The sequence below is a fragment of the Botryllus schlosseri genome, chromosome 4 (genome assembly GCF_051294905.1).
Source record: "Botryllus schlosseri isolate E-star chromosome 4, Bs_hap1, whole genome shotgun sequence".
Lineage (NCBI taxonomy): Eukaryota > Metazoa > Chordata > Ascidiacea > Stolidobranchia > Styelidae > Botryllus > Botryllus schlosseri.
The window spans coordinates 29,580,968-29,608,090 of NC_137239.1; the positions used below are offsets into that span (position 1 = coordinate 29,580,968).

The 27,123-nt window shown below is 38.4% G+C and overlaps 1 protein-coding gene and 1 long non-coding RNA gene across 3 annotated transcripts; both read right to left on the bottom strand.

Moving 5' to 3' along the window:
- Positions 1 to 175: 175 nt before the first annotated feature.
- LOC145437769 (polyamine-transporter SLC45A4-like) lies at positions 176 to 16,299 on the bottom strand. The gene is made up of 13 exons (XM_080315067.1): positions 14,900 to 16,299; positions 14,163 to 14,312; positions 13,503 to 13,691; positions 12,134 to 12,316; positions 10,576 to 10,727; positions 9,805 to 9,850; positions 8,452 to 8,541; positions 7,340 to 7,552; positions 4,535 to 4,930; positions 4,054 to 4,223; positions 3,580 to 3,679; positions 2,156 to 2,367; positions 176 to 1,788 (listed from the first exon to the last, which is right to left on the bottom strand). Exons 1-13 carry the CDS (start codon positions 14,961 to 14,963, stop codon positions 1,513 to 1,515), a joined length of 2,241 nt encoding a protein of 746 aa, XP_080171193.1. The 5' UTR covers positions 14,964 to 16,299; the 3' UTR covers positions 176 to 1,512.
- A 7,184-nt stretch (positions 16,300 to 23,483) lies between these two features.
- Positions 23,484 to 26,820, bottom strand: LOC145437772 (uncharacterized). 2 transcript variants are annotated; one of them, XR_013914733.1, is made up of 7 exons: positions 26,027 to 26,820; positions 25,732 to 25,961; positions 25,596 to 25,670; positions 25,355 to 25,538; positions 24,898 to 25,040; positions 24,448 to 24,542; positions 23,484 to 23,630 (listed from the first exon to the last, which is right to left on the bottom strand). It is a non-coding gene; the product is annotated as an uncharacterized LOC145437772 (long non-coding RNA). The 2 variants fall into 2 exon arrangements; XR_013914732.1 differs by having other exon boundaries at positions 26,021 to 26,812.
- Positions 26,821 to 27,123: the final 303 nt, after the last annotated feature.

The following is a 27,123-nucleotide window of genomic DNA, read 5'->3' on the forward strand; positions in this document are numbered from 1 at the left end:
TATTGTCAAAGACCACCTTAGTAAGCTGCGCACAAAGCCAATGTATATTACGCTTGCCAAGAATTCTGTATTCTACTGTACCACAGCCGTTGTCAGTTAAATTCTGCACTGCAGCCTCAAAAGTAATGCTGCAACGAGGATAAGACGCAACTGCGTCACCAGACAGGCAGACACGTTTCATGTACATAAAATGTAATCTCTCACAATGGACAAAACGAAAACAATCACCTTGAATAAATATGCTGGCAATATGGATCAACTATTCCTCGATAATTACACGAACAAATGAAGCAACAAGAGCTTCAAGCACAGTACGATTGTCACAAAACAGATATATTTATTACGTACCGTTCAATATAAACAGCACAAGTAGTCAAGGCACAGCGATATATTTTCATTACTGCAATAATGTAGGCTACACATTCGTGAATTCTAGGTACTATGTCAACGGCTATCCTGGAAAGATCAGCATGAAATAACGGACAAATAGATTTGTTTTGCTGAATAAGGGTTAGCCAGGCAGAGTTATAGCAATAAAATAAGACAAGAGCCGATACTCTGTAACAAATATCGGTATCGGCAAGTAGAGGTAAATATCGGCAATTTTCGTGACACAGCGTGGTAGCAGGGAGTCAGAGAACTATACTTTGTTAAACTGAGAATGATGATCTATTTATTGTAGCTTACAGGCAGAAGTGGTTCAAGTTATTGCTGTTGGTACTCGTGTAGAGGTGGTGATTTCAAAGAAAGTAAAATAGTAATATTCTAGGCCTAGTTTTGCTTAGAAAACTGGCTAGTGGTGGGCTAAGTAATTATTGTCGGCACTCGTGAATCAACTACCACGTAAATTGATACTCAAGTACAAGTAGAGTACGAATTTCCAAGTAACAAATTGAGTATTTTAGGCCTGGTTTTGCCTCAAAAAGTAGTAGTCTAAAATCATAACTACTTGAGTAATTAGTGCAAGTAGGCAAAATCTACTCAAGTACTCTTAAAAAGTACGAGTACTTCGTTACTGACTACCTCTGCACACAAGTGTCCAGAAGCAGCCTTTAGAATTTATTTCATGTCCGACCACAGCAATGGCTGCAAAGCTGTTTTAATAAATGAATTTTCGGACACGCTCCCGATCCTCCCAGGATCAGTGGTTCCCGACCTTTTTTCTTCAATAATGCATTCAAGGTGTTCATTCCCAACAATCTTAAAAATGTCCCCTCCAAAATGCTTTGGCTCGACTTCGTTTGGTAAGGACTTGATAATGGTAAAGTTGAGACCCTCAGACCCCGCCTAAAACCCCTGAATTCTCAACAAGTTGGGAACCACTGATTTAGATGCTGTGTCTTTTGCATATCGGCTGAATCTATCGGGGTTTGATCAGTATCAGATCAGTTCAAAAATCCGATATTTGTCGCTCTCTAGATAATACAGGAGCTAGTTTCGGACGTACTCAACCGTTGTTTAGTTTCTCGAACAGTTCAAATAATACAATACTATAAAACTGCATAGATGATGTCATGCTTCTGCATTTACGTTGTTAGTCCGCGATTTTCTGCTGCAAAATTTGAAATTCCTTTCCCCCGGATAAGAAACGAACCAAACGCAAATAACAAATGCCAACGCGTGGCACGCAGATGCCACCAGTAGCATGATTTTCACTCCTCCGTATGAATAGATGACCGGCCCGCTCACTGCGGCATATAGCAAATTTCCGGCGTACATCTGACACGCGAGTATCGCGCAATCGGTACCAAAACCGCGCTTGGTGGCGCCCGGGCTTTTCATGACAAACTGGATGAAGGAAAATAGCATTTGAGAATCGATTTTCATAACAACAGCAGACAACATTCTTCAGACTCGTACAAACTACTGGAATTCTAGAATCCGCATCTAGAACTGAAACTAGAAATAGTCATTTTCAAAACTCGCCAATCGACTTCTAGTACCGGAGTAGAAATCTACGATGCTACTTCTACTTCTACATCAGTGCCAAACGACATGATTTTATCACAATGGTAAATGTAGTAAATATAAGAACACTTAGTTTGATTTCTGATCAAATACAACAGAATTTGACCCCTAAAAATTGTTACACAATGAATGGCAATCGCACCATTCTACACTGGGACACTGGCAACGATAGTTTAAAAAATCTTACCTCTTTATCCTGGTGATATTTGCCCACAAGAATATACGGAATAATAAGTGTGGTCGTCACGGTGATTCCAAACGTCCAACTCAGCATGAGCATCACAATTTCAGTGGGGAACAAAAACATGACGATTGTCGACAGGGCGGTGACCAGCTGACCCCCGCCGTACAGCAGTCTGAGTGAGACTTTGGTCAGGATATTGCATTGTTCCAACGCAACTAAAGCAAATACGATCTTGTCACAAGGTTGCTATGGCTGCGTACAATGATTCGGGTGTTTAAGACTAATTAGTAGGATTGTAACCAAGTCACAAGTTAATTTGACTTTTCCAGTTTTAACTCGAGTCATTTAAAATTCATGACCGAGTCCAAGTCATAGTATTTATTGTTCACAATCCCATTCAAGTCAGGTTCATCTCACTTCTGTGAAACTCTTGGGTGATATCGAAGGTCTCGGATTCATAATATACCCATTTTTCTCACTCTGAACTTGTTTATTCAAACAGATAGAACACAGTCTTTAGACCAGGGGTTCTCAACCTGGGGGGCGCGAAGAAGCAGTCACCTGAAAAAATGTTTCGCGCTCCACGCGATTTACCTACAATGCACGCTTGTTTCTTCTATATAGACCCAATTTCATATATTTTTATTCCCTCATCACCATTCATAACCATCCATACCACCAAACAATCTGTTGGGGTTGCTAGCATCCCAGTTGGATTTTGTGATATGACGATAAGAGGGGCGCAAAATTTTTCACTATCAAAAAGGGGGGCATGTCTAAAAAAAGGTTGAGAACCACTGCTCTAGACCTATCATCAGTCTTGATATAAGAGACTTGAATATGTCATACAGAACGTGTCGGGTCGTATGACTTGATCGAATCATGTGCAATGACTTGAGTACAAGTCGAGTCAATACACAAATTGACTCGAGTCATTATAACCCTGCCGAATCGAATATTAATTGTAATGGTTCGACTTGAAAAATGAGAGATGATTCTTTCCAGTACTGAAATTACTGGCTCCTTTTTACTGAGACGTATATTATCAATAACAATTATAGTTTTTATACCTTTCCCCTAAATGGGAGCCTTGAAACCCCCATTCGTTGTATCACAGCCTTCAAAACATGTGGTAAAAAGCTCACGTTTTTGTAAAAATGACATTTCTGTGAAGTCGTGATTAAGAATCGTGCAATGAAATGGGTGTAGCTGAAAAAAGACCTAATCATTTTTATGCGGCAATAATTTTCTTTGCGGTTGCTTAAAAGGTATGTATTTGAAATTTCCAAATCCGTGAATTACTAGAATACTCGACTCGACATTGAATCACTCGTCCACACCATTTCGCCAAGCCACAGTTGCAATAACAAAACAAGGACAATTTACGTCCTGGGTTACAGCAGGAAACATGAAAACAAAAATCTTACCTGAGAAGATCATCACCGCCACTGCGTATATCGTCAATCCCCAGCATGCCATATGTACGCCATCGTTATATAGTTGAAGCTCCGTCGAATTACTTGGAGCCTATGAATATATAATCATGAGAGGTAAATAATATCTGCAAATTTAATGACGTCGCAGCGTGATAGTTGGGAGTCAGTGAACTATAATCTGAGAGTGCCAGACTGGGAATATTGAACTATTTCTTATAGCTTACAGGTGTCCAGATGCAGCATTTCTAGTTTATCTCATGTCCTAGCAGAGCAAAGGATGCAAAGCTGTTCAAATAAATGATCTACGCTTTTGTGGTGACGCGCCTTAAGCTAGACGTCATATCTTTTGAATATCGACTGAATATATCGAGGAAGTTGCTAGCTACCGGCCGGGATCACAGGACATCACATATGGATGGATCGTCACTCACTTCTGAAATGATTTGTTTTGCTAGAGCAACTTACGGCGGGGTCCCCTCCATAAATGACGCTCCCGAATATATTCGTGTACCAGAGCATCTCGATTTCGATACCCATGAAACTGATCAGCAGAGAAAAGCAAAGGAATCTCAGTTTGGCCGGCATGGTAATGATGGAAAGCCACAGCAAATGAGTGGAAACAGGCTTGGCCTCTCCTGAAATTTACAAAATGTTAAAGTCAAAATTTGAAAAATTTCATAAATTTAGTAATTTACAATCTTATGATTCAATGCAAATTTGAAGAATTTGAAGATATCAAAACTTAAATATTTCAAAATGTCAATAAATTCAATATGTCAATCCAAGTTTGAAAAATTTCAAGATTTCAAATGTAAAAATGTCAAAACTTCATCAATCTCGAAATTTCACAAATGTCATTAGTTCATTTTTCATTTCAAGTTTAAAAAATCTTGAAAACGAGAAAATTTAATTTCTTAATTCTAATTTCAAAAATTTCAATCTTTACCTTCATCGTTTCTGTCTCTCGCCGCTTTCCTCTTTTTTGTTCCAGAGGAAGTCCCCTCCAGTAGGGGTTTCTCCTCAAATTCAAGGTTTCTAACCACTGGATTGCGATTTACTATCACAGCCTCACTCTTTCTATGTTGACTGTTTTGTATATCTTCAAATTTCAAATTCCCCATCTTTTCAGTGGAACTGTCCACAAATGTTTGTTTATCGGATTCTTTGACGGTGTCTGTAGAATATTTTTCAGTTTGTGCGATCTGTGGGTCGGATCTGTTGGCGATTAAATTTCCAGCGCTCGTGGAAAAGTTGCTTTTCAAAATATCCAACACTGATCGTTTTCTAGGCTTTTGGGAAGTTTCGGAAAGGTTTGGCAACGAGTGAACGTAGACGTCGGAATCTGAAATCGGAATATCACAGACGTTGATAAGATACTTAACAATAATAACTCAGAGGTGGTCATCAGTGGTGTTGACAGGGAAGAAGAAATAGGAAAATACCTCAATCTCAGTTTTATAGTTTTGAGTCAAGTCAAGTCAGTTTCAATTCACCTCTGAGTCCAAGTCATTGTGTTGACTGCTCAATTTCCAGTTAAAGTATTGCTAAACCCACTTTTTATAACTCTGTTTGATGATATCGAATGGTTCGCATTTGTAATATACTCATTTTCATTACTGTTAGCAGTTTCTGGTCGCATTTTCAAGTACCAGTACCAATAGACGAAATCCCAACAGGGTGGTTACTTTGCTGTTCTTCGAAATTACAATGAAATGTAGGTCTTGGCTGTCTGAGTCTCGAGTCATGTGACTTGGCTTGAGTCATGCGCAATGACTTGAGTCCAAGTCGAGTCAATTTTGAGAAAATGACTCGAGTCAAGTCGAGTTACTAGAAAACCCTGGCTTATCCCTATTATGAATGCATATTGTTCGCATTTTTCCTTCACGCCATTGTCGTACACCCTCTTAACGACCCAAATCTTTATAATGAGCCATTAGTCATGCTAGATTATGCCCCCACATTCAGTCATCAATAGCTCACTGAAATTTGGTTGTGAATCGTTTGCCCGTCTTTGTGAGGAAGTCATTATTCACATATCCATACTGACTTGAATAATATATCTATCGTCATCTACATCTTAATATACGGTAACTGGCATATGTTTGTGCATATAGAGACGTGATCTGATCCTTGTTGCATTGACATTTGTAAGTAGATTCAACTCTATTAATCTGCTAGAATTTAGAATAGCGGTTACCAATCTTTTTGTAGTCACAGTCACAGACCACTCTGGACAAATTATATATGAATTCAGAGGACCTCTGCCGAAATTTCGCCTGAAACTCGATTAACATACCTTCGAGGCTTTGACTATTGTGATAATTATGCTACTCAACTACTGTACTATGTCAAATTGTTGTTTTTGACGAACTAAGTTGAATAAACAATTGACATTACACTAAAGTAAAGAAAGTAGAAAAAGTGCGGAAAAGTATATAAATAAAGACAAGATAGGCTGACGACAGCAGGGGAAGAGAGCCAGAGGATTTTAGCTGGAGTTATGCTTTACACTGTTAGGAATTAGCCGGCATTCGCCAATTGGTTTTCCTCTGTATTATAAATTCCAAAAGAGGTGACCCCAAGCTGTTTCAACGTCAGCAAATTTAACGAGAGGGCTATTGTTTCCTTTCCTGAGCTAAACCATATGCTTTTTGTATTACGTAATAAACGAGCCAATCCTGGTTTAACTGTAATCGAAATGCGTTGTGGTAGATGTAGTACTGCGGTATAAGGTCAATGTACGTACGCACTATAGGCAGCAGCATAGATTTATTTTAATGCATACCTGTACAGTGTACACTGCAAATATGTACAGTGTATTCCCACCTGCTTGAGCTTGACACATGTCCATTTAAAGAGAAAAATGAAGGTAAAAAGATCGCTTTTTGTTTTTTCCTCATATTCATCAAGGTAATCACAGACCCCCACTGATTCAAAAGATTGTCTGTTTTCAAAATATCCCTCCTCCCCCCCACCCCTTTTTCTTTACCTCTCCTTTTCTCTGGGCCCGTTATGAGCCTGGTGGTCAGTTTCAAATTTTGTTTTTCAGAGGAATCACCAAGCTTTTGGTTACTAGTAACAAAGTGCTTATACTTTTTCATAGTGCTCGAGTAGGTTTTTACAGCATTACTTCTACTTGAGTTCCAACAAAGACACTTTGACACTTCTACCTATAGTTTTCAGTATTTTAGACAAAACCAAGTCAAGAATAGCCAACTTACTTTTGTTGTGCTGTCAAAAACGATGCAAAACAAATTTGACGCAATTCTAAGCCGTAGAAGCAAACTTTGTTGAGTTTGTCAATAATAATTCTGGGTTTTTCCACCGTCAATGCTATTTTTGCAAATTTAAAACTTTCAACTGCAATACTGGTTGCAATTAAGCAAAAATTGTTGTGCATCTTTCTTTGAGGCAACTTAACCATTTTATGCGGTTGACACTAAAATTTGTCAATATTTTTTAATATATTTTTTATATTAAATTCAATAATTTTAATTGGTTTTACTGGTTGGAATTGAGCCAAATTTTGTGTGCAGCGTTTTTTTAGGCAACCTAACAATTTAATCAGTGAATCCCCAAAATCTGGAAAAAAGTTTTTACTCTTTACATCGCCTAGGACGGTGTCTAATTTCGAAGACTACTCCAAGTCATTTCGACACCTTGCTATCTTTTCATTGTATCGTAGTCTTCCGGAGTATTGAAATAATGAAATTTTTTTAATTAATTGAGCTGAACCACACCTAAAACTCACCCATCACGTCATCGGCCGATGCGTTTTCCTCTACTGAAGTCAATGACGTTGTAGTTATATTTGACTCGCTTGAATTAGTATCGTTGAGACCCTCCGGACAGGACATGGCCAGAAACACACTCTTGCAAAGAGCCATTCGAGGCAAGACAGTGATACTTCGTACTGCGGTTGAGGGTCGAACTTCGATGATATTATGCTGGGCCGTGTTGATGTCTGAAAGAGCAACAGATTCGTTTTGTTGGTATGTCTTTAACTGCCGCAAAAGAAAACTGTAGATATGTAGCAAAGAAAACGGAGTTAATTTGAAGCATTGGACAACTAGATGAGTCTGGTTGTCTGAGTAATCTAATTTGAGCGAAATGCCGGTAATGTAATTCTAATCCGATTTGTGACAGGTTTCTATGCGCTCATTTTAATTCTAATCTAATTTTTGGTTTTCCTGAAAATGCTACAGGAAAACTGTATCGTGCGAAACGAGCCGAGCTCGCTGTACAGACATTTGCCATTCTCGTACTTATGAGTATGAGTTCTTATTTGATACGACCTGAAATTGATTTTGGTTGAATTTCCGTTCGATTCAGAATTCAACGTAATTTTTAAGTTTCAGCGAATTATGTAACTGTAATTTCGAAAATTTGAAGCATTCCAAAACAAGATTATAGCCCAATTAGAATTGTAGTTACAGCTTTTTCCAAATTAGATTAGAATTACTGCATACCCGAAAACTTGGACATTGAATGACGATTAGTTCATATCAAATTAGAGCTTCCTCTGATAAGTACGAGAATGGCAAATGTCTGTACATCGAGCTTGGCTTGTTTCGCACGATATAGTTCTCCTGTAGCATTTCCAGGAAAAGTAGGAATTAGATTAGAACTAAAATGAGAACACAGAAACATTTCCTAGATAAGATGAGAATTAGAGCAAGGAAACATTTCACAAATTAGATTCGCATTAGATTACCAGCATTTCATTCTAATTAGTCTAATTACACAACTAGAATTTTCCAATGGTCCAAGTCTGATATGAGGTGGGTCAATTGCGAAGAGCCCTACTGACTACCTCCGAGGGTTAAACGGATTGAATTCAAACTGGATTTGTTTCTGTCTCACCTGATGGCGTTTGTAAGTGCTGACGATCAATAATTGCCGGTTCTGACGAAGCCTCTCTCGCTTCAACGCGACGTTCAGCTTTCCAGTTTTCTGCAGATCAAAGTCATCTTGACATCGCTATTTTTCATATTCTGCCCATTATTATTACTAGGGCTGGGCTGAATGATTCATATGCTTGAATCTGAATGTCATTGTCATGATTACATCCGAGTAATGAACGACAATTTTTTATGCGCTCCTAACCACTAAGACTTATGTCATGGATGAAAATTACAGCTTCGATACAATTTTACACTATGGAATGTTGCAAATCTCGATTTGTCGTATTGCAGTATACGAAATACGTAGCACAAAGCTTACTGGAAATGATATATCTGTGAAGTCATGATCAGGCCACAACATTCTCGCAAAGTGCAATGTAGTAAGTATGGTCGAAAAAATACCAAATTACCTTTATATGGTGTAGAACTGGCATTATTGAAGTCATATGAAATTTATGAAATTTACATTTTTGAAATATACATTTTTGAAATTTACATACTTTTATGACGTGATAATCAGTGACACTCGAATACTCGGCTTGAAAACTAACAATCGATTCAGAATGAAATCACTCAGGTATTCGATTTTTCCCAGCCATAATTATATTACAAGGGGGTTGTGATGACTCGACTCACAATTTTCTGATGATTCGACTCGAGTCATTTTCTCAAAATATGGAAATGACTCGACTTGGACTCAAGTCATTGCGCATGACTCGAACCAAGTCTTAATACTTGAAACTCAGCTGGCCAAATCCGACATTTCATTGTAATTTCGAAGAATAGTGAAGTAACCACACTATTGGGATTTCGACTATCGGTACTGAACTGATGCTTGAAAATGCGACTAGGAACTGGTAACAGTCAGGAAAATTAGTATATTATAAATGCGAACCCTTCAATATCACCAAACAGAGTTATAAAAAATGGGCTTAACAAGACTTCAACAGGAAACTGAGCTGTCAACACAATGACTTGGACTCGAGTCATAATACCGTGACTCGGACTCGACCTTCTGCTCGCTGACTCGGACTTGACTCAGTGGTGAATTGAAAATGACTCGACTTGACTGACACAAATGCTAATGAAAGCTTCTACTGTTGTGTTAAATAAGTATGTTGGCTATGCATACAACAGTCAGGTCTTGAGGTTGAAAACGGAAGACGTCAAAGCTCGCCATAGTTATTAAGGATTGCAAACACAACCGAATATTATTGCTTGCACACAATATAATGACTTAAAATATACTATACAATTTGCAAAATACATAGGAAGCGAATAGGCGTTACAGACATGATAAAACCTTTCATACTTCTCCGAGACTTGATATTCTTCCTGGGTCTTTTCCACCGAGTTTCCTGAAAAGACACGAAACTCTCAAAAGTCAACTCGTAATCAAAGCGGAACATTTTCATTTTTCCTGAATTAGATTAGAATTAGAATTATTGAATTTGCGAAAACTTGGACATTGAATGAAGCTCAGTTCACATCAAATCAGAATAAAATCAATAATTTTCTGTACAGCAAACTTGGCTCGATACAGCTTTCCTGTACCAATTTCAGGGAAACCAGAAATTGGATTAAAATTAAAATGAGACAGTAGAAACATTTCACAAATTAGATTAGAATTAGAGCAAAGACAGTATTCACAAATTAGATTAGATCAGAAGGTTCTCCTGTAGCATTTTCCGCAAAATCATAAATTGGATCACAATTAAGATATGGGATCATACCAACATTTGACAAACCACAATTAGATTGGAATTTGACTACAGGTATTTCGACTGAATTAGTTGAATTAGACAACTAGAATTATCTAGTTCTCTTCATGCTAATTTCTATTCTACACTACATGAACTAAGTAGCATTGCCTGGAAAGCTGGTAGGTAGAAGTGGAAGTAGTCTAAAGACATATCCACTTGAGCAAGTACCGCAAGTAAGCACAGTCTAGTGGAGCACTCTGAAAAGTAGAAGTACTTCGTTACTGGCTGCCTATGATTTCAAGTTAATGGACACAACTAGAATTTAATTAATTGCCTGAGTCTGAATAGAAGTGAGATTAATGGTAGCACTGATCACTGACCTTTATGCTTGTGAGGGTCATAATGGCCATGGAAACATAAATGACGACGGCAAATGCATAGACGACCTGGATTTGAACTCCAGGGATTTCAACATCAAAAACCAGATTCCACTTGACGCCGTCGATAATGTATCCGAGTGCTGCCCCTGTACCTGAAAATGTTTTGAATGTCATTGATTGGACAGATATTATGATTAGGGAGCCCTGGGCAAAAAAGGCTTCGACTCGAGTCAAGTATTCGAGTCAGGGTTGTAATGACTTGGGTTGCGACTTTTTGTTGACTCGAGTTGACTTGAGTGATTTTTTCTAATGCGTAAAATGATGCGACTCAATTTTTGTATTGACTCGACTTGTACTCCAGTCATTGTGCGTGACTCGAGCCAAGCCATATGACTCGAGACCAGGACGTCATATTTTGTGATAAGATTGGTGATAGAACAATTCCCTACCAGTTGCTGACGATTACCCCTGACGAGTGTCAGCCGAAAATATTCGGGTTCATTTCAATATCAATATACTATTCAATTGAATATTGAAGTCCTGTACCTCCAAGAAGCTCGGCACTTCTTCGTTATTCCCCACACATCGAAAAAATGATTCCCATAACACCAATAAATGTTTCCCATGAACATTAAATGAAAAATTTATAAACATCAAAATGAATTGTTTTTCACGTTGGGGTGGGGTAGACGGATATTAGGGTGCGTTATGGTTGGGATAGCCTAAGATTAGGGTTGGGGATATTAGGGTGGGTTAGGTTAGGATATCCTAAGATTAGGGTTGGGAATATTAGGGTGGGTTAGGGTTAGAATATCCTAAGATTAGGGTAAGGGGATATTAGGGTCGGGATTAGGATATCCTAAGATTACGGTGGGTTAGGATATCCTAAGATAAGGAGTTGGGATGGGGATATTAGGAATGGAGAGGGGGATATTGGGGTGGGTTAGGATATCCTAAGATTAGGGTTGGGGATATTAGGGTGGGTTAGGGTTAGAATATCCTAAGATTTGGGTTAGGGGATATTAGGGTCGGGGTTGGGATATCCTAAGATTAGGGTGGGTTAGGATATCCTAAGATAAGGAGTTGGGATGGGGATGTTAGGGTCAAGGATGGGGTTATCCTAAGATTACGGTTGGGGGTGAAGATTACAATATTCCCAACCCTAATCTTGGGATACCCTGACCCATAATCAACCTTGACCCTAACCTACCCTAGCACATCGTCCTGCAACCCTAATCCTAGGATATCCTAACCCACCCTAATCTAGAGATATACCTTGATCCTAACCCACCCTAATACCCCCTTCCCCGACCCTAATATCTAGAACCCCGACCCTGATATTCCCTTCCCACGAGTCCACGACCCTAATATTTCCCTAGCCCTAATCCCAACGCGAAAAACAATTTATTTTGACGTTTCTAAATTTTCACATGTTCATGGGAATCATTTATTGGTTCCATGGTGATCACTTCTGGATGTGTGGGGAATAACGAAGAAGTGCCAGAAGCTCTTCACTCAATATATTATGTAAGCCAAAAGAATCATGCAAAACGCTCACCCATCGCTAAGCTCTGCAACGTGAATGCTCTCTGTTGGTCTGCCGGCGAGCAGACGTCCAGTGTGTAAGCTCGTAACGGTGCCTCGAGCTGGTCGAGACAAAAATCCATTATTTGAGTGCCCGCGATTCCGAAAACCAGACCGAGATTTCGCTGCTTCACCGAGATATCCGACAAACTCGCGGCTGTGAAATCGGGGAGAATTGGCAGTTTTGCAGAAGTGATATTATTTGAGGAATACTTTTCGCACATTCATTTTTTACTTTCTCCTGAAGTAGTTTTCACGTGCTTTATAAAATGCTACTCTGCCTGATATTGAGAAAAAATTTACAGCATTAACCTGCTTCTACTTCAACTAACTGTTGAGAGCATGCGGATTGGGGTCGCTGAAAAATAATTTGTTGCTCAAATTTTGCTATTGAATAGTATGTTGATATTGACATGAACCCGAATACTTTCGGCTGACACTCGTCAGGGGTACCGTATAACCGTAATCATCAGCAACTAGTCGACAATCGGAAAGAACATTTTATATAATAACAATCGTCATATTCTGTGATAAGATTGTTGATATACAATGTTTGTACCAATTCTCTACTAGTTGCTGACGAATACCCCTGACGAACGTGCCTGTCGAAAATATTCGGGTTCATTTCAATATGAATATAGTATGCAAATGTGTATTGAAGTACTGCACCTCCAAGAAACTCTACAAATTTGACTAATTCCAACACGTAGAAGCTCAGTTATCAGAGCGAGTAAATTTTAAATCTATTAAAAAAAAATTATTTTTGACATTTTGTTAATTTTACTGTCAAACCCAAGGAATTGTTAAGTTGTCTCAAAAAACGACAAATTTGGCCTAATCCCAAGCAGTAGAAGTGAAGTTTCTTTAGGCCAATCTAACAACTTTATCGACTAACCAGTAAAATGTGAAGTAAAAAACTCATTTTTAAACAACCCTAATGAGCACCCTCGACAAAATAGACTTTTGGAAACAACTTTCAAGAGTATTTGTCAGACCTTCCACTCAAAGTAGTTTAGACTTGTCTTGGAAACTACTATTCCTATTGTAATTGAGTAGACATTGACGGCATTAGCCTACCTCTACCCCGATTTACTGTTGAGAGTATGTGCATTAGCATTGTTCAAAAATAAATTTTTTCTTCCAATTTTACAGGCTATTTGATAAAATTGTTATTTTGGCCAAAAGCGCTGCACGTCAAATATGGCTCAATTCCAACCGCAGAAGCTAAGCTTCTGATTGAGTATACGCACATTTTTGAAATTCACTTGCTCCTTGTGCTCGAGTAGAAATTCACAGTGACTACTTCTATATGAGTGCCAACTTTGACCCCCTCGTATGCAAACCTAGATCTTTGCTGAAAATCATCAACGTCAATCCAACAAGAGTCCCGACAACAAAGCCGAGAATAAAGGGCCTTCTTCTTCCCCAAGGGGAGCTGCATTTGTCACTCCAATTTCCGATCAACGGCCCCAGCAGAAGGCCAAAAGTGGGGCTGATGAACCAGATGTAGCTGTACAGGTATTCCGGCATTCCTGAAACAAAAGAAAATTGTAATTTTCATGAAAAAGCTACCCAACAGATATTGCAATAAACCCGAATATTTGACAATTAGAAAGAAGTTGTGTATAATAGTGTCGTTCAAAAATAACTAGTAGTAAATTGAAAATAACTTTGTATATCAACAAACGTAGAATTTATCGGTCCGCGAGGTCATAAAGGTTGGGAACCACTGAACTAACCAGTAAAATTTGGAAAACAGTTATTTTTGAACAAACCTAGTGTATAATCTAAAAATAGCACATTGAGCTTATGGCATCTGTTTGCCTCAATTACATTCAAGTTTTTAAGCCTGTGACGTCATATTTGGTGACACGACGTCAATATACAATGTTCTTTTCCATTCTTTACTAGTTGCAGCCGATGATCACCACTGACGAGTGTCAGCCGAAAATATTCGGGATTACTTCAATGAATATATTATTTAACTGTATACTGAAAGATACCTAGCTGAAGCATGATCGGGGTCACGAGAACGACTTCCACAGCGTACAAAAAGTCTCGTCCACACATGAGGGCAGCATGGAGCCACAATTGCTTTGCGCTACGACGAGGAGGCACGTTTGACTTCACACTGACCGTTGTTTCTGATGTCACTAAAACAATAAAAGACTCATTTCATGTTCGTAGTTTGAAAGAAGTGTCAATTCCTTAAAAGATAGAGTTTATTGATAATTGCAAGTAATCAGAGATGGACTTAAAATTATAGGCCTACATGACACAGAATATATTGATTTGATGCAGTAGGCTACTTGAAATGCAGTTAATTTATGTTGTGTACGTAATATGTTACAAATAATATAGTGGGCTGGGCAAAACCCTGTAACTGAGTGTTTTGACTTTGACTCCAATATTAGGCTTTCAGTCGAGTATTCAAAAAGATGTGAAAATCTCAAATATGTATGCTACAACAAAGAATAGTGAATAGACAAAGACGTAAAGGCCTAGGTAGTATAGGCTAGTGTGTATTGCAAAGGACGAGTCACATTATGTAAGAAATGGATACAATCACATCTATATCAAAACACAGAAATAGTACTAATGTTCAAAGCAACATATGACTAAGGACTTTTATATGGATCAGGTCACATTAACAGATGATAGTCAAAGAGAGCCATTGACGAAGAATGTGCTAAGGTGCACTGAACCAATAAAAGTGAATGAAATATGAGGATCGACATACCGGTAACTTTTTGGGTTCCATGTGATGATTCGGGACTAGACTCCTCATCACCTTCACTTTCCATGCTAACAAAATATATCAATCTGAAGCAGAACAGAAAATATTGGAAATAATTGAAAATAAAGAAACAAAACGATAACAAATGCGGATAACTATGGCCTTAGTATTCAGAGTATACTAGATATCCCTGATTTCACCCATTTCAATTCAAAACACCACCATAGTTCATACAGTATGTAAGAGCCTGAGAGGAAAACTGACACAGTACAATACGAAACCATACCGGTATAGCAAATGAGATTAACATCATATACCGGCGATATACATCAATCCCCTAAATCAGTGGTTATCAACCTTTTTGTCTTCGCGGACCCCCACGGAGTTTTAGTTCAAATTTAGCTCAATTATCGTGCAATTGTCATCTTTCTTGTGCAAATGACAACTGCCAACAAAATGGTTTTTCTTGATAATAAGACCATACTATTTAATGTAGAAATTGGATTGATTTCTATTTTTTCAAAGCGAATCCTGCAAATGCATTTCTTGAAATACGCGGTTGCGTCTTGAAAATACGTGCCTTCGATTTGATATGAAATCGATTTCCACAAATATATGTGGTGGTGAATGTAATAAAAATGCGTAACGCTTCCGACGACACATTTATAGGTATGATCTTAACAAATATGGCACAAAGAATTGACAAACAAAATTGTTTAATGAACATAACATCATGAGCCTGGTCGTTTCTTTCTAGCAGCTTATCTTGAAGTTATTATGAAAAAATGGTTGTGCATATCACAGGAGAAAATGGATTCTTGTAAACATTTCGAAGTCACCGTGATTGACGTTACTCATCCAACTTTTTTTCTACAATCCACAACAAAACATCTCCAAACAGCAAAATGATTGTAGCAGTGGGCTATTGGCAATTTAGCAATTAAAATGAGTCTGCCCCTGCAAAGTAGGATATTTCACTAGATATGGTCATTCTGTTGATGTGAGCTCTCGAGTTTTACTAGTTATCAAGCGAAACTGCCTCGTGATTTTTATAATTCAAAAAATACAAATTAGATTATCAACTATTTAGAGGCTTCGCGGACCTCCTGAAAATGCTTCCCCCGGTTGAGAATCACGGCCCTAAATGGACTTAGCCTTCTAATAATTAAATAGTCCTTCCTGTAAGTTTAGTAAGGTCGAACTCGAGCATTTGCCATACCATAAAAGAAATGAAAATACAGAACCTAACCTAGAATGGTCCGGGCTTACAGACATTTTGCGAGATCGCAGCGCTGCAGGCATGTACCGAAAGTACCGGTACCATGCATTACCTACTTATCCTTGGTTTCGGTATAATCAACAGCCTCATATCAGAATATTGATCAAATATCTGCTAAAGCGACTCAACTTAAACCTAACTGATGGTGGCTGTTGATGATAGTAATCAGCCGGTTTCACGCCTCAGTTCACAAGAATACTAACAAAGAAATAGCTCTTGCCGGTCACTGTCAACCGGAGTTATTGCAATCAATCAATCAGGTTTATTAATATTTTCATCGTTTCAAAACATCACAAGACTGCGATACAATGAAAGGATAGGAAGGTGTCGAAACAACTTAAAGTAGCCTTTAAGATCAGAAACCCACCTTAGCCTAGGCGAAGTAAATAAGAGGCATGCACAGTGTGAAAGTAAAACAGATAGTATGGAAAAAGCAAGCGATAAAAATGGGGTGGCAATTGCATCAGTATCACTCTATTAATATTTTAATCATTTCAAAACACCACAAAACTGCAATACATTGAAAAGATATGAAGGATTCGAAATGAGTAGTCTTTGAGATCAGACAACCACATTGGCCTAGGCCAGTGGTTCTCAGCCGGGGGTCCAGAAGCCTCAAAATAGTTGATAACATAATTTGTATTTTTTTTTATTCGAAAAATCACGAGGCTGTTTCGCTTCATTACTATAGTAAAACTCCAGAGCTCATATCAACAGAATGACCGTCTGAGAGGATATATTCTACTGTGCAGACTCATTTTAATTTCTAAATTGCCAATAGCCTACGGATACAAACAGCTTGCTGTCTAGAGATGTTTTGGTGGGGATTGTGGGGGGGGAAAGTTGGATGAGAAAGGTCAATCACGGTGTCGGCGAAATGAATATAAAAATTCATTTTCTCCTGTGATATATACATAACCATTTTTCTATAATAACTTCAAGATAAGCTGCTTGATAGAAATGATCAGGCATGTTTGCAAATTTTACTGCCATATTTGTTGCGATCATACCCAAACGTGTTGTCGGCAGCATCACGCGTTATTATTTTATTCGCCAACCACCCATATTTGTGGAAATAGATTTTGGCCCTTAGCTCGTTTATATTAAATCGAAGGCGTGGATTTCCGAGACACGGCCACGTATTTCAAGAAATGCAGTTGCAGAATTCACTTTGAAATGATAGAAGTCAAACCAATTCATACTTTAATACTATGATCTTATTTTCAAGAAAACTATTTTTTTTGCTGTTCATCACTAAGCCTACAGTTCATCATCATTGGTTTATTAGCAGTTATCATTCGCACAAGACACATGACGATTGCACGATAATTGAGCTATATTTGAACTAAAACTTTGGGGGTCCGCGGGGGTCTGTGATGGTCCGAAAGGGGTCCGCGAAGACAAAAAGGTTGAGAACCACTGCTTTATAGTGTAACAGCCTGACCTATGACATAGGCGCGGCAAGACCACTCAGGCAATCAGCAAGGGAAAAGGGCCTTCTGAGTTGTGTTGTCGAGAGCGTGACGCGTGCAGGGGCTTGTGCCCTGTGCGTTTTGGTGAATACATGATATATCCGCTCCAATCGGTGCTGTCTGTGTATCCAGGGAAGAACCTGAAAGGAATAGTCATCCTCTTCTGCTACAGTGTTAGATGAGCGAGGGAACGGCTACAATAGGCTTACCGTTGTAAACTTCCAATTGTCTGCTCATTTATTGTGATTAATAAACGGACAAATAAAACAAATAGGTAGACATGGTGTTATGGTCAACGTACCGCAATATCCTAACTGAAGAAAGACTTCTTGGGCATTGCATCATTCTTACATTACGAAGCGCATGATGAAAACTGTGATATAGCAGGGTTGTAATGACTCGAGTCGAGATTTTTTTGGTGACTCGACTTGACTCGAGCCAAGTTGTGTATTGACTCGACTTGTACTCGAGTCATTGCGCATGACTCGGACCAAGTCATATGACTCGAGACTGGTTCTACCAAGACAGGCATTTCATTGTAATTTCGAAGAATAGTAAAGTTATCACCAGAGGTGGTCAGTAACGAAGTACATCTACTTTTTGAAGTAATTGAAGTAGATTTTGCCTACTCACACTTCTTTTTAAGTAGCTATGGTTTTAGACTACTTCTACTTATACTTGACAGTTTTCAGTTTTGTAGGCAAAAATAAGCGTAGAATACCTACTTCCTTACTTGTGAACCACCACTCCTACTTCTACTTGAGTAGAAATTCCGGAGTTACTTCTATTTCTACTTGAGTAGCGACGGTGACTACTTTGACCACCTCTGGTTATCACACTGGTATTATTAGGTCTATCAGTACTGGTACTTGACAATGCTACCAGATACTGTTAAAAGTGAGGAAAATTAGTGTATTATTAATGCGAAGCATTCGATATCGCCGATCAGCGTTGCAAAAAGTGGATTTGACATGACATTAACTGGGAACTGAACAGTCAACACAATGACTTGGACTCGGGCTCGATACTCTAATCCATGACTTGGACTCGGACTTGACTCGGTGGTGAATTGAAAATGGCTCGACTTGACTCGAGACAAAACTATAAAAGTGAGATTGACTTGTGACTCGAAACTTAGTGACTCGGTTACAGCCCTGTGATGTAGACAACATTGTCAGAATGAAGAAACACGGTGTTTCACCAGCAGTGTACGCACAACTTGAGTGTTGTCAGTTAACAACTGCTGCTGTTGAACGTTCTTTCTCCATTTTTGGCAAGCTTCTTAGTAAGGACATGCACTCTCTACCCGAGAATGTAAGAAAGTATTTCTCGTTTTACTACAACAAATTTTAATTATTTTACCCATAATACGTATTGTAAGTACTGGATTCTTCATAGGGCCAGACTTTGTTATAATATTAGTTTTTTCGTGTAAAAATTTGCCTGTTTCTAAGCCATAAACGTTTTTTCAGGCTAAACTACTTCGTTAGGACAGCCAGTTCCAACCAGAAATGAAGATAAGTGGTACAATTAATGTGTGAAAACACCTAATTTGCATACGTTAGGTCGAAATTTGGTCAAAATTCAGTTTGTTTAAGTAAAAAGAGTCAAAATTTTGATGTTTAGGTTAAAATTTTCCTTTTTCTAGATAAAAAAAAAATCGCCCTAGTCATAATCTAAACATGGTTTTAAATCGTACTTTTGTAAATGTGGTAACAATGATATTCTTATACGTCTTGTTTACTGTGTAAATTCCATGCAATCCCGTCGAAAACCAGTTTTCTCCTCTATTAGGACATGTTTAGTTGTTTTTGTACGCAGTCGTTCAACTCTCAAAGCTATAGAGAGAGGACAAATTGCGGAAAAAGAGGACATTTAGGCGTCCTCGGAGGACATTTACATTTCTTGAAAAAGGATGACCAAACCTCTTAAAAGAGGACATAGGTTATCCCTAATATAACTTGAATATCACATTATCTGCGTAATTTTAGGTGCAAATATGTACCTATACCGTTTGAAAGAAGTCCGGTTGCTCTATATCTCATTATTTGAGCCAAGTGTGAATATTTTGCAGCCAATGTTCTCGGATATAAATCGGTTCCGTGTATTACGCGATGATACTCGATGATTAAACTAACGGAGTTCACCAAAAATAGCGGTCATTCAGTGTTTGTTATTACCTTTTCACGAAATATTGCTGTTCGGAGTTTCATTCAGTGAAGTTACTAGTTGACTTCCTGAAATGGTTGATGTACCCAATCGGTAGGCTAAACAAACTAATATCATTATGGCAGGGATTTTCAGACTGAGGTGCGTGAGAATTTTCTGGCACTGGTACTGTTGCAATGTTCGGCAACACAAATTTTAATATTTATGTGTCATGATGGAAAAACGTGCATGCTTACCAAATGCAGCGTTTATCAACCACCGCGCTTTTATAATGCAGTGTAACGTTATTCGCCTCATGTACATTAATTGTAGAGAATTTATGTTTCTCTAATCTCTATACAACCGCGGGGATGAGAGGTGTAGGGGAGACCGGGGACAAATGTAACTAGGGGCAAATGTAACAATCGACCTCACCGCTAGTAGGGTGGATAAATCGCCTTGATATTTCGTGTGCGCACTGCGCATGTGGTAGTTATCTCTCCTAACATACGTGAAGTTACGTTGAGATACGACGCGACACTCCGAAATAATTTGAAAAAAAACGAAATTTCGGACACTTGAGTAAATATTTTCTGATCTGGAATAATTTTTTCAGACGAATAATACCTCAAGTGGTTACATCGTAATATATGTAGCTGGAACAATGTTACCACAGTCTACCTTGATGATACAAAAACTAGGACTTGCATCGCTGGATAGGTACCATACTGAGACACTAATCATGGTCGAGCGTGTCAGGGGCAAACGTAACACTCTGTTACTTTTGCCCCGTTACAACATCTTTTCAATGCTGAATATCTTTGTTCATATGTTGGTATAGCCATTTATCTACTGCAGATGAATCTTGAAACAGTCAGAAGTTCAATACCAGAACAGGTAATACCTTCTCATACCAATTCTAACATGATCATCTGTCGGAATGGCCATACAGCAGTGGTGATGTGAATCTTGCGGTTCGGTTATTTCCGTGATTCTACCACCCTTTCTCATGTTGATCGACTTTTGGTGTGTCGACCTTCAATGGTCACTTAAGAACTTGCCCATGGCTGAATCCTCATTCTTTGACGCATTCAACCAAAATATTTTGGCCAGGTCGGTTTCGCCCCTTCGCAGGTGACCCAATACCCAACCCATTGTGCACGCTGAACAACAGCACCTTGGTAAAAGATGCCTAATATGTGTAGGGAGATGATTGAATGAATTTGGTTCTTGTACACTTTGAGCTCATGAAGAAGGCACGAAGGGTGATATTGTATTTAAATGCCAAAATGCTATGGGGCGTAGTCTGGAAGCGTTCAAACTTCTATTTGTTTAGTTTGATGCAATAATACAAGTTGTGGTCCCGTTTTCGTTGTTCATTTTGTTTGTTTTCACTTATAAATAACACTGTTATAATTGCCCACCTTGGGTGGTACAATTGCCCCTGGGTACGGGGCGATTGTAACATTTGAGCGGCGATTTTCGCAACCCAAAATTTCCACGATTGAGTGTTGATTGAGTTCCATTTTAGTTTCTATATAAACTATCGAGTTGTTGGCTTCCTTATATAAAACGTTGGAAATGAAATTTCCATGAGAACAACACGTAATGTTGGAAAATCCAAAAAGTGTTACAATTGTCCCCGGTCAATGGCGGCTCGTCCTATAGGGCAACTGGGGCATTGCCCCACCTAAAATTCTGTTCAATACTCATTCTTTACCATTTATAGACGCACACCAATCTATATATACCGAAATCACAGCGAAAATCGTATTCTTCTTGTTGTTCTGAAGTGATGTAAACTTGTCCCAAAACTATAGTTTTTACTTTTGAAAGTGCAAAGAGTATGTGTAGTTTTGACAAATCCAAGCTGTTTAACTACATAGTATAGTACAGTATAGTGGTTTTCAACTTGATCTCGCGGACCGGTTAAACTTCAAAACAAATGTTGCGAACAGGTAAGCCTTCAAAAATGAAATTTAACCCTAAATTCAATACAATGCAACTCAATGTAATATTGGAAACTTCATTTAATGAAGTCTTTTTGATATAAGATATTTGTATGTGGTTGGTTAATTATAGCCTAATGAAGTTTATGCAAGGCAAAGCTGGCGAAGTCCTGTTTAGGTTGTGATTATTCGATATCTTTTGAAACCAAGGCTACCTTGCTGTTTGCTGTAGCCTCTATTATACTGCGATGTGACACTTAATTACACTGTCGGAAAGTTTGATTAAAAGTAAGTCACCGTAGCTTTCGCATACAACTTGTCCGAAACGAGTTGCTACTTTTAAATAGTTGCGTAAAACACGTGCACCATTGTGACATACGCCCAAAATACACAATTTACTCTCTCCGCGACACTATGCAAAAAAATACGTTCCTAACTTCTAAATAAATCTAAAATTTTATGTTTTGTTTCTTTAATTAACCGATAAGCATCCAACTTGGGATTGAGACATTGACATTTTAGTGGGATTACCATACCTCCTCTTTTAAGAGAGTGTAATGGTTATGCGTCCGGCTTCTCGAGCGGTAGGTCGTGGGTTCGATCCCCGGCCGGGTCATACCAAAGACTCGAAAAATGGTGTCCGCAGCTATCCTGCTAGGCCAGTGGTTCTCAACCTTTTTGGCTTCGTGGACCCCTTTTGACCGTCACGGACCCGCGCGGACCCCCTAAAGTTTTAGCTCAATTGTAGCTCTATTATGGTGCAACCTTCATCTGTCTTGTGCAAATATGAACTGTAGGCTTGTGATAAACAGCAAAATAGTGATTTTTCTTGAAGATTACATCATACTATTTATGTAGAAATTAGTGGACTTTTATTATTTCAAAGCTAATTTTGCTGCTGTACTTCTTGAAGTACGTGGTCGTGTCTTGAAAATCCGCGTCTTCGTTTTGATATGAACGAGGAGTGCCGAAAACCATTTCCGCAAAGATAGATGGAAGCTAATGCAATATTTACGTATAACGCTTCCGACGATACTTTTGGTGTGATCGCAACATTTATGGCACCAAAATGAAGAAACACATATTTAATGAACATATCACGTCCAGCATCTAGCGCAGGGACGGGCAACATACGGACCGCGGGTCGGAATCGGCCCGTGACGGCATTTTGATCGACCCGCAGAGAGATTCTACCGTCAAAGTGAAATCCTAATCTAAACGTATAGACAAATATTATGCTCCAGAGCATGGATCCAAGTTTTCCAACCAGAGACTGTCATGAAACGACTTGTTCTGTTCGGGTTAAATATATATTTTTGAGCAAACATTTTCGACCATGAACAATTGAACATTAACAAGACAAGGCTGCATACCAATATAACTCGTGATATGAATTTCAGGGTTGGAGCGTAATGCTTTGATAGCAACGAAACACTCCTTGTTCATCAAAAAATCAGCCTTCCCAGCAAACACAGAATATATTGCATATATATTGTGTATATGTCTCAACTACTTGAAAATATATCTAGTCATATGTATTGTTTATATAAATCTGTCGACACATTTGCACATATATAGGATATCTTCAATGATACCTGTATGACATTGTCATCATATCTTGCTTGACCCTAGATGACCCCTGACCCTAGGTGACCCCTGACCCTAGTTAGGTACCTGGACCTGCCACATCCTGCAATGCCCTTATCAAGGAAGACTGACTGATAATTTTACAAATCATGCATGGCTTTGTTCGTGTATTAAATCAGCACAGAACTGCGCAATCACTTCAGCAAATATTGCTGCCTAAGCATGAGTTCGAAATCGTTGTCGGAATTGTCAGACTCTGTGATGACAGCCTTGTTCCTGTTATCTTCTTTATCGCCACCCTATAACATAAACGAGTAGATTAGTACAATTGATTATTATCACTGTAGAATAAAAGTTGTTCTGTGTTTGGTTGTGAGTAAAGTGGGATGGTGGTCTAAGTCACATTCACCAAAAGACTTGAAGTCCTCTTTCAAAAGCAACATGACCTTTACTTTCACACTGAAAATATAATCAACGCAGTTACGCTGTCAAGATGAGACACCAGAACCTGTTCAATAACGCCTGTCATTATAGAGATGATTTTCATGCTATTGGCGTCATGAAGTGGCTGCTGCTGGAAACGGATTTCAAAACCTATAGTTTGGGCACGGGGTGAAGATTGTTCTCCACATTATTATTTTATTGTTAATATGGTAATCGTTGCCTGTGAGAGGCTGATGTGATATTGATCGCTCCTTCCATGCACGACACAGCAAATATATGCAGTGGTTCCCAAACTGTGGTCTGCGAGACAATTTTTATGACTGCGTAGTACCTTCCAGAAATTCACACGATCCATAAATTTAAATTCCTTGAGTATAAAAATCTTTAGACAGGGTATTGTCTAAACTAAAATCGAAGTTGCTTAAAATTATTTTGTAAATCAACACAAAGTAGAGTTATTCAAATTAAATTTTAATCTCCCCATGCGAGACAAATGCGACCCGCGGAGGGAAATTGTAAAGGTCTGTCTCGTAAATTTTCTTGTAAAGTTGGGGGACCACTGATATACAATGTTCTGAAGAAGAGCGGTAACAACAATTCACTTAGAGTTCAATAATATTATCAAAGACACAACTGTCACACCACACAGGCTTAACTTAACAACAAAATTACCTTGCAAGATCCAGCAACAGTTAGAGATCTTGCAACCTGATCTTTAGTTCTTTTATCTGGGATCTCGAGGTCAGGATGAGCCGATCTGCATGCTCCTAAAAAGAGATATAACTAGATGAAGATGTCCACTGTCCAGTCATGGTATATTATACATCAGACAACGAACAAGTTTCATTGATATAAGAGACTCTTGGAGGTAAAGAATTCCAATATACTATTGAATAATATATTCATATTGCAATAATATATTCAATTGCAGCTGAATATTTTCTGCTAAAACTCATTAACAACTAGAGTACTAAAGTAGGTAACTTAGCAAATCACGACATCAGTATTCGTATTACCAAATATGACGTCAAACGATTAAAATGTTGAAAAATTGCGGCTAGGGCTCAACTTTTTTTTACGTTGATTACGTTTAATTCCCGTCAATAACCGTTGTTAACTTACGTCTAATAGTCTTTTCAAGTGTCACTCTTGTTGTTTTGACCCTTAAGACTGGTTTTTCCTACTTTCTTTACAGCTATGCGGGTCATCATATTTCCGACAGTTTCCGGCAATTGTACACCCCGGATTCCCATTAAAGCGGCTACCTGTAAAACATTATATTAGTGGTACACAATACAGATGGTACTGCCTTGCATGAATGGTTTGCACCAGAATTAACAATAACATTTATGGGCATTCTAGATAAAACCATCGACACCATAAATTTCATGGTCACGCTAATCAAAGGCTTGGTTGACTTTGCGATTTCGCAATAAATCACATGGGCAATTCAATTTCTGATTATAGAACTTATTTCGAAAAGGACCCCTGTTGTGTCTGAAAATGATTCCTTGGTGTCGGCGGACACCCCTGATTTAGACTGTCAATCGCTTTGTTCGAATGAGAAACAAAAACATACCAGTTCAGACTTTGCCGTTGTTCAAAGGTGTTCCAGCTGTGACAAGGTTTCACAGGGATCTTCAATTATATCTTCCAGTAAAATTGGGGCACTCGATTGAGGTCTTTTGGAGTCATTGTCGATATGATGTCTGAGGAAATCCATCATCTGGTTTTTCTGCAACTTTATGTCTTTGATGCACAAGCTAAAAAGGATTCGATTACAAGAAAGTTGGATTGACCATCATATGTGATAAACTTACCATTACTTTATGACAGGCCACATTGTTGATGGTCAAAATTTTGTAGTTCAACGATGATTTTAAATGAAGGAGCATCTGAAAAACAGAGAGACTTTATTCTCAAATTCCAGAACGCATCAAAGTGCTAGGAACTTACTGCAGGACTTAGATCTCTGGCCGTTACATTCAATGTTGGGATCATGCCATTCTTGAACACTCTTTTCGCTTAATGATGGCAAACTTGCATTGCGAGCATCATTGATATCACTCCTGCTTGCCACACTTTCATTGCTAGAATCATAAGATGACCGCGTTCTTGAAATTGGCATGTCTTGTATCTGAATACTTGGATTATGTTTCTTCCTTGCAGTGCAGGAAAAACATCATCTACAAATTATAAACGTTTTACATATATGTACCATATTTCACGGAATAAAAGGGTATACCTTGACCATCAGTTGACGCCGAATTATTCAAAAATTGTTTGTTCAGCTGACGTTTTCGTTTTGGCCGCTGCGCTTCATTTTCAGTCCAGACAATGACAAAGACGTGAGCAAGCCACGATAGTCTCCGCAGCGTTTATTATATCACTAAAAGCTACCTTCAATACATCTAAAACATATGGATAATGTAGATGGCAAAGGTAGGCCCACTTGGAAAACAATATACTAATTCTGAGTTTATAACTTACTGGATGAGCATTTCATATGTATCTTTTATACAGAGACCGATTGCGATCATCATATTATGGTTGCTTTCTATTCTTAGCCTTACCGTGCAATTTGCATTCTTACGCAACCACCAGCCATGCAATACTATTATAGATACAAACAATTTCACACAATTCACAATTCATAAGATATAAGCTACAGTCTGAATCAATGAGATCACTTCTACATCGGTTTTCCAGCTTTTATGTATTACAGCAACAGCAACCGATTGTTCTTGTTCAACAAAAAGCACAACAGCAAATGATTGCTCGATTTATTGATCGACTAATACCCACCTAATGACCTATATTCATTTACAGCAAATCCTTAAAGTAAGGTTGGAGTAAGTTGATATCCAGGAAATGTGCTCATGATTAGCCCCACAAGTTCTATAGTTTATTAGTTGGTTTGATATGAATCAAAGAATTATATTCAGATATAGCCGCCCAGTTATGATATGGACACCATATTACCAGAAAGACTAGACTAGTTCTATGAAGTTATATCGTATTACCTCAAGACAAGTCCTTAACTATGATTATATAAGAAGCATAGCCTATATATAAAACCAGAGTGAAGTTATCACACAAAATTCTATCACACAAATCGAAGGGTACCTACTAAATGTGACATATAACAACATGAACGGTTGTATCACCAAAATGATGAAACAATGGCGTATCCGGATATTGTATCCGGATTTGGACACTGACACATGATAAAACGTATATACAACTCTGTCCATACCAAATTTTATGCGGATCTGTCGCGTAAAACATGTCCAAAACAGACAACTATGATTTATTGCAAGTATTATTTCATCCAAATACAATACGCAA

What these genes read in the sequence shown, in the direction of transcription:
- LOC145437769 (XM_080315067.1), bottom strand. Translation starts at nt 14,963, where the DNA reads ATGGAAAGTGAAGGTGATGAGGAGTCTAGTCCCGAATCATCACATGGA. An exon ending in GAATATCAAGTCTCGGAGAA is followed by an intron (nt 8,542 to 9,804) that starts GTATGAAAGGTT and finishes TTTGATCTGCAG; the next exon opens with AAAACTGGAAAGCTGAACGT. An exon ending in GAGAGACAGAAACGATGAAG is followed by an intron (nt 4,224 to 4,534) that starts GTAAAGATTGAA and finishes TGTAAATTTCAG; the next exon opens with GAGAGGCCAAGCCTGTTTCC.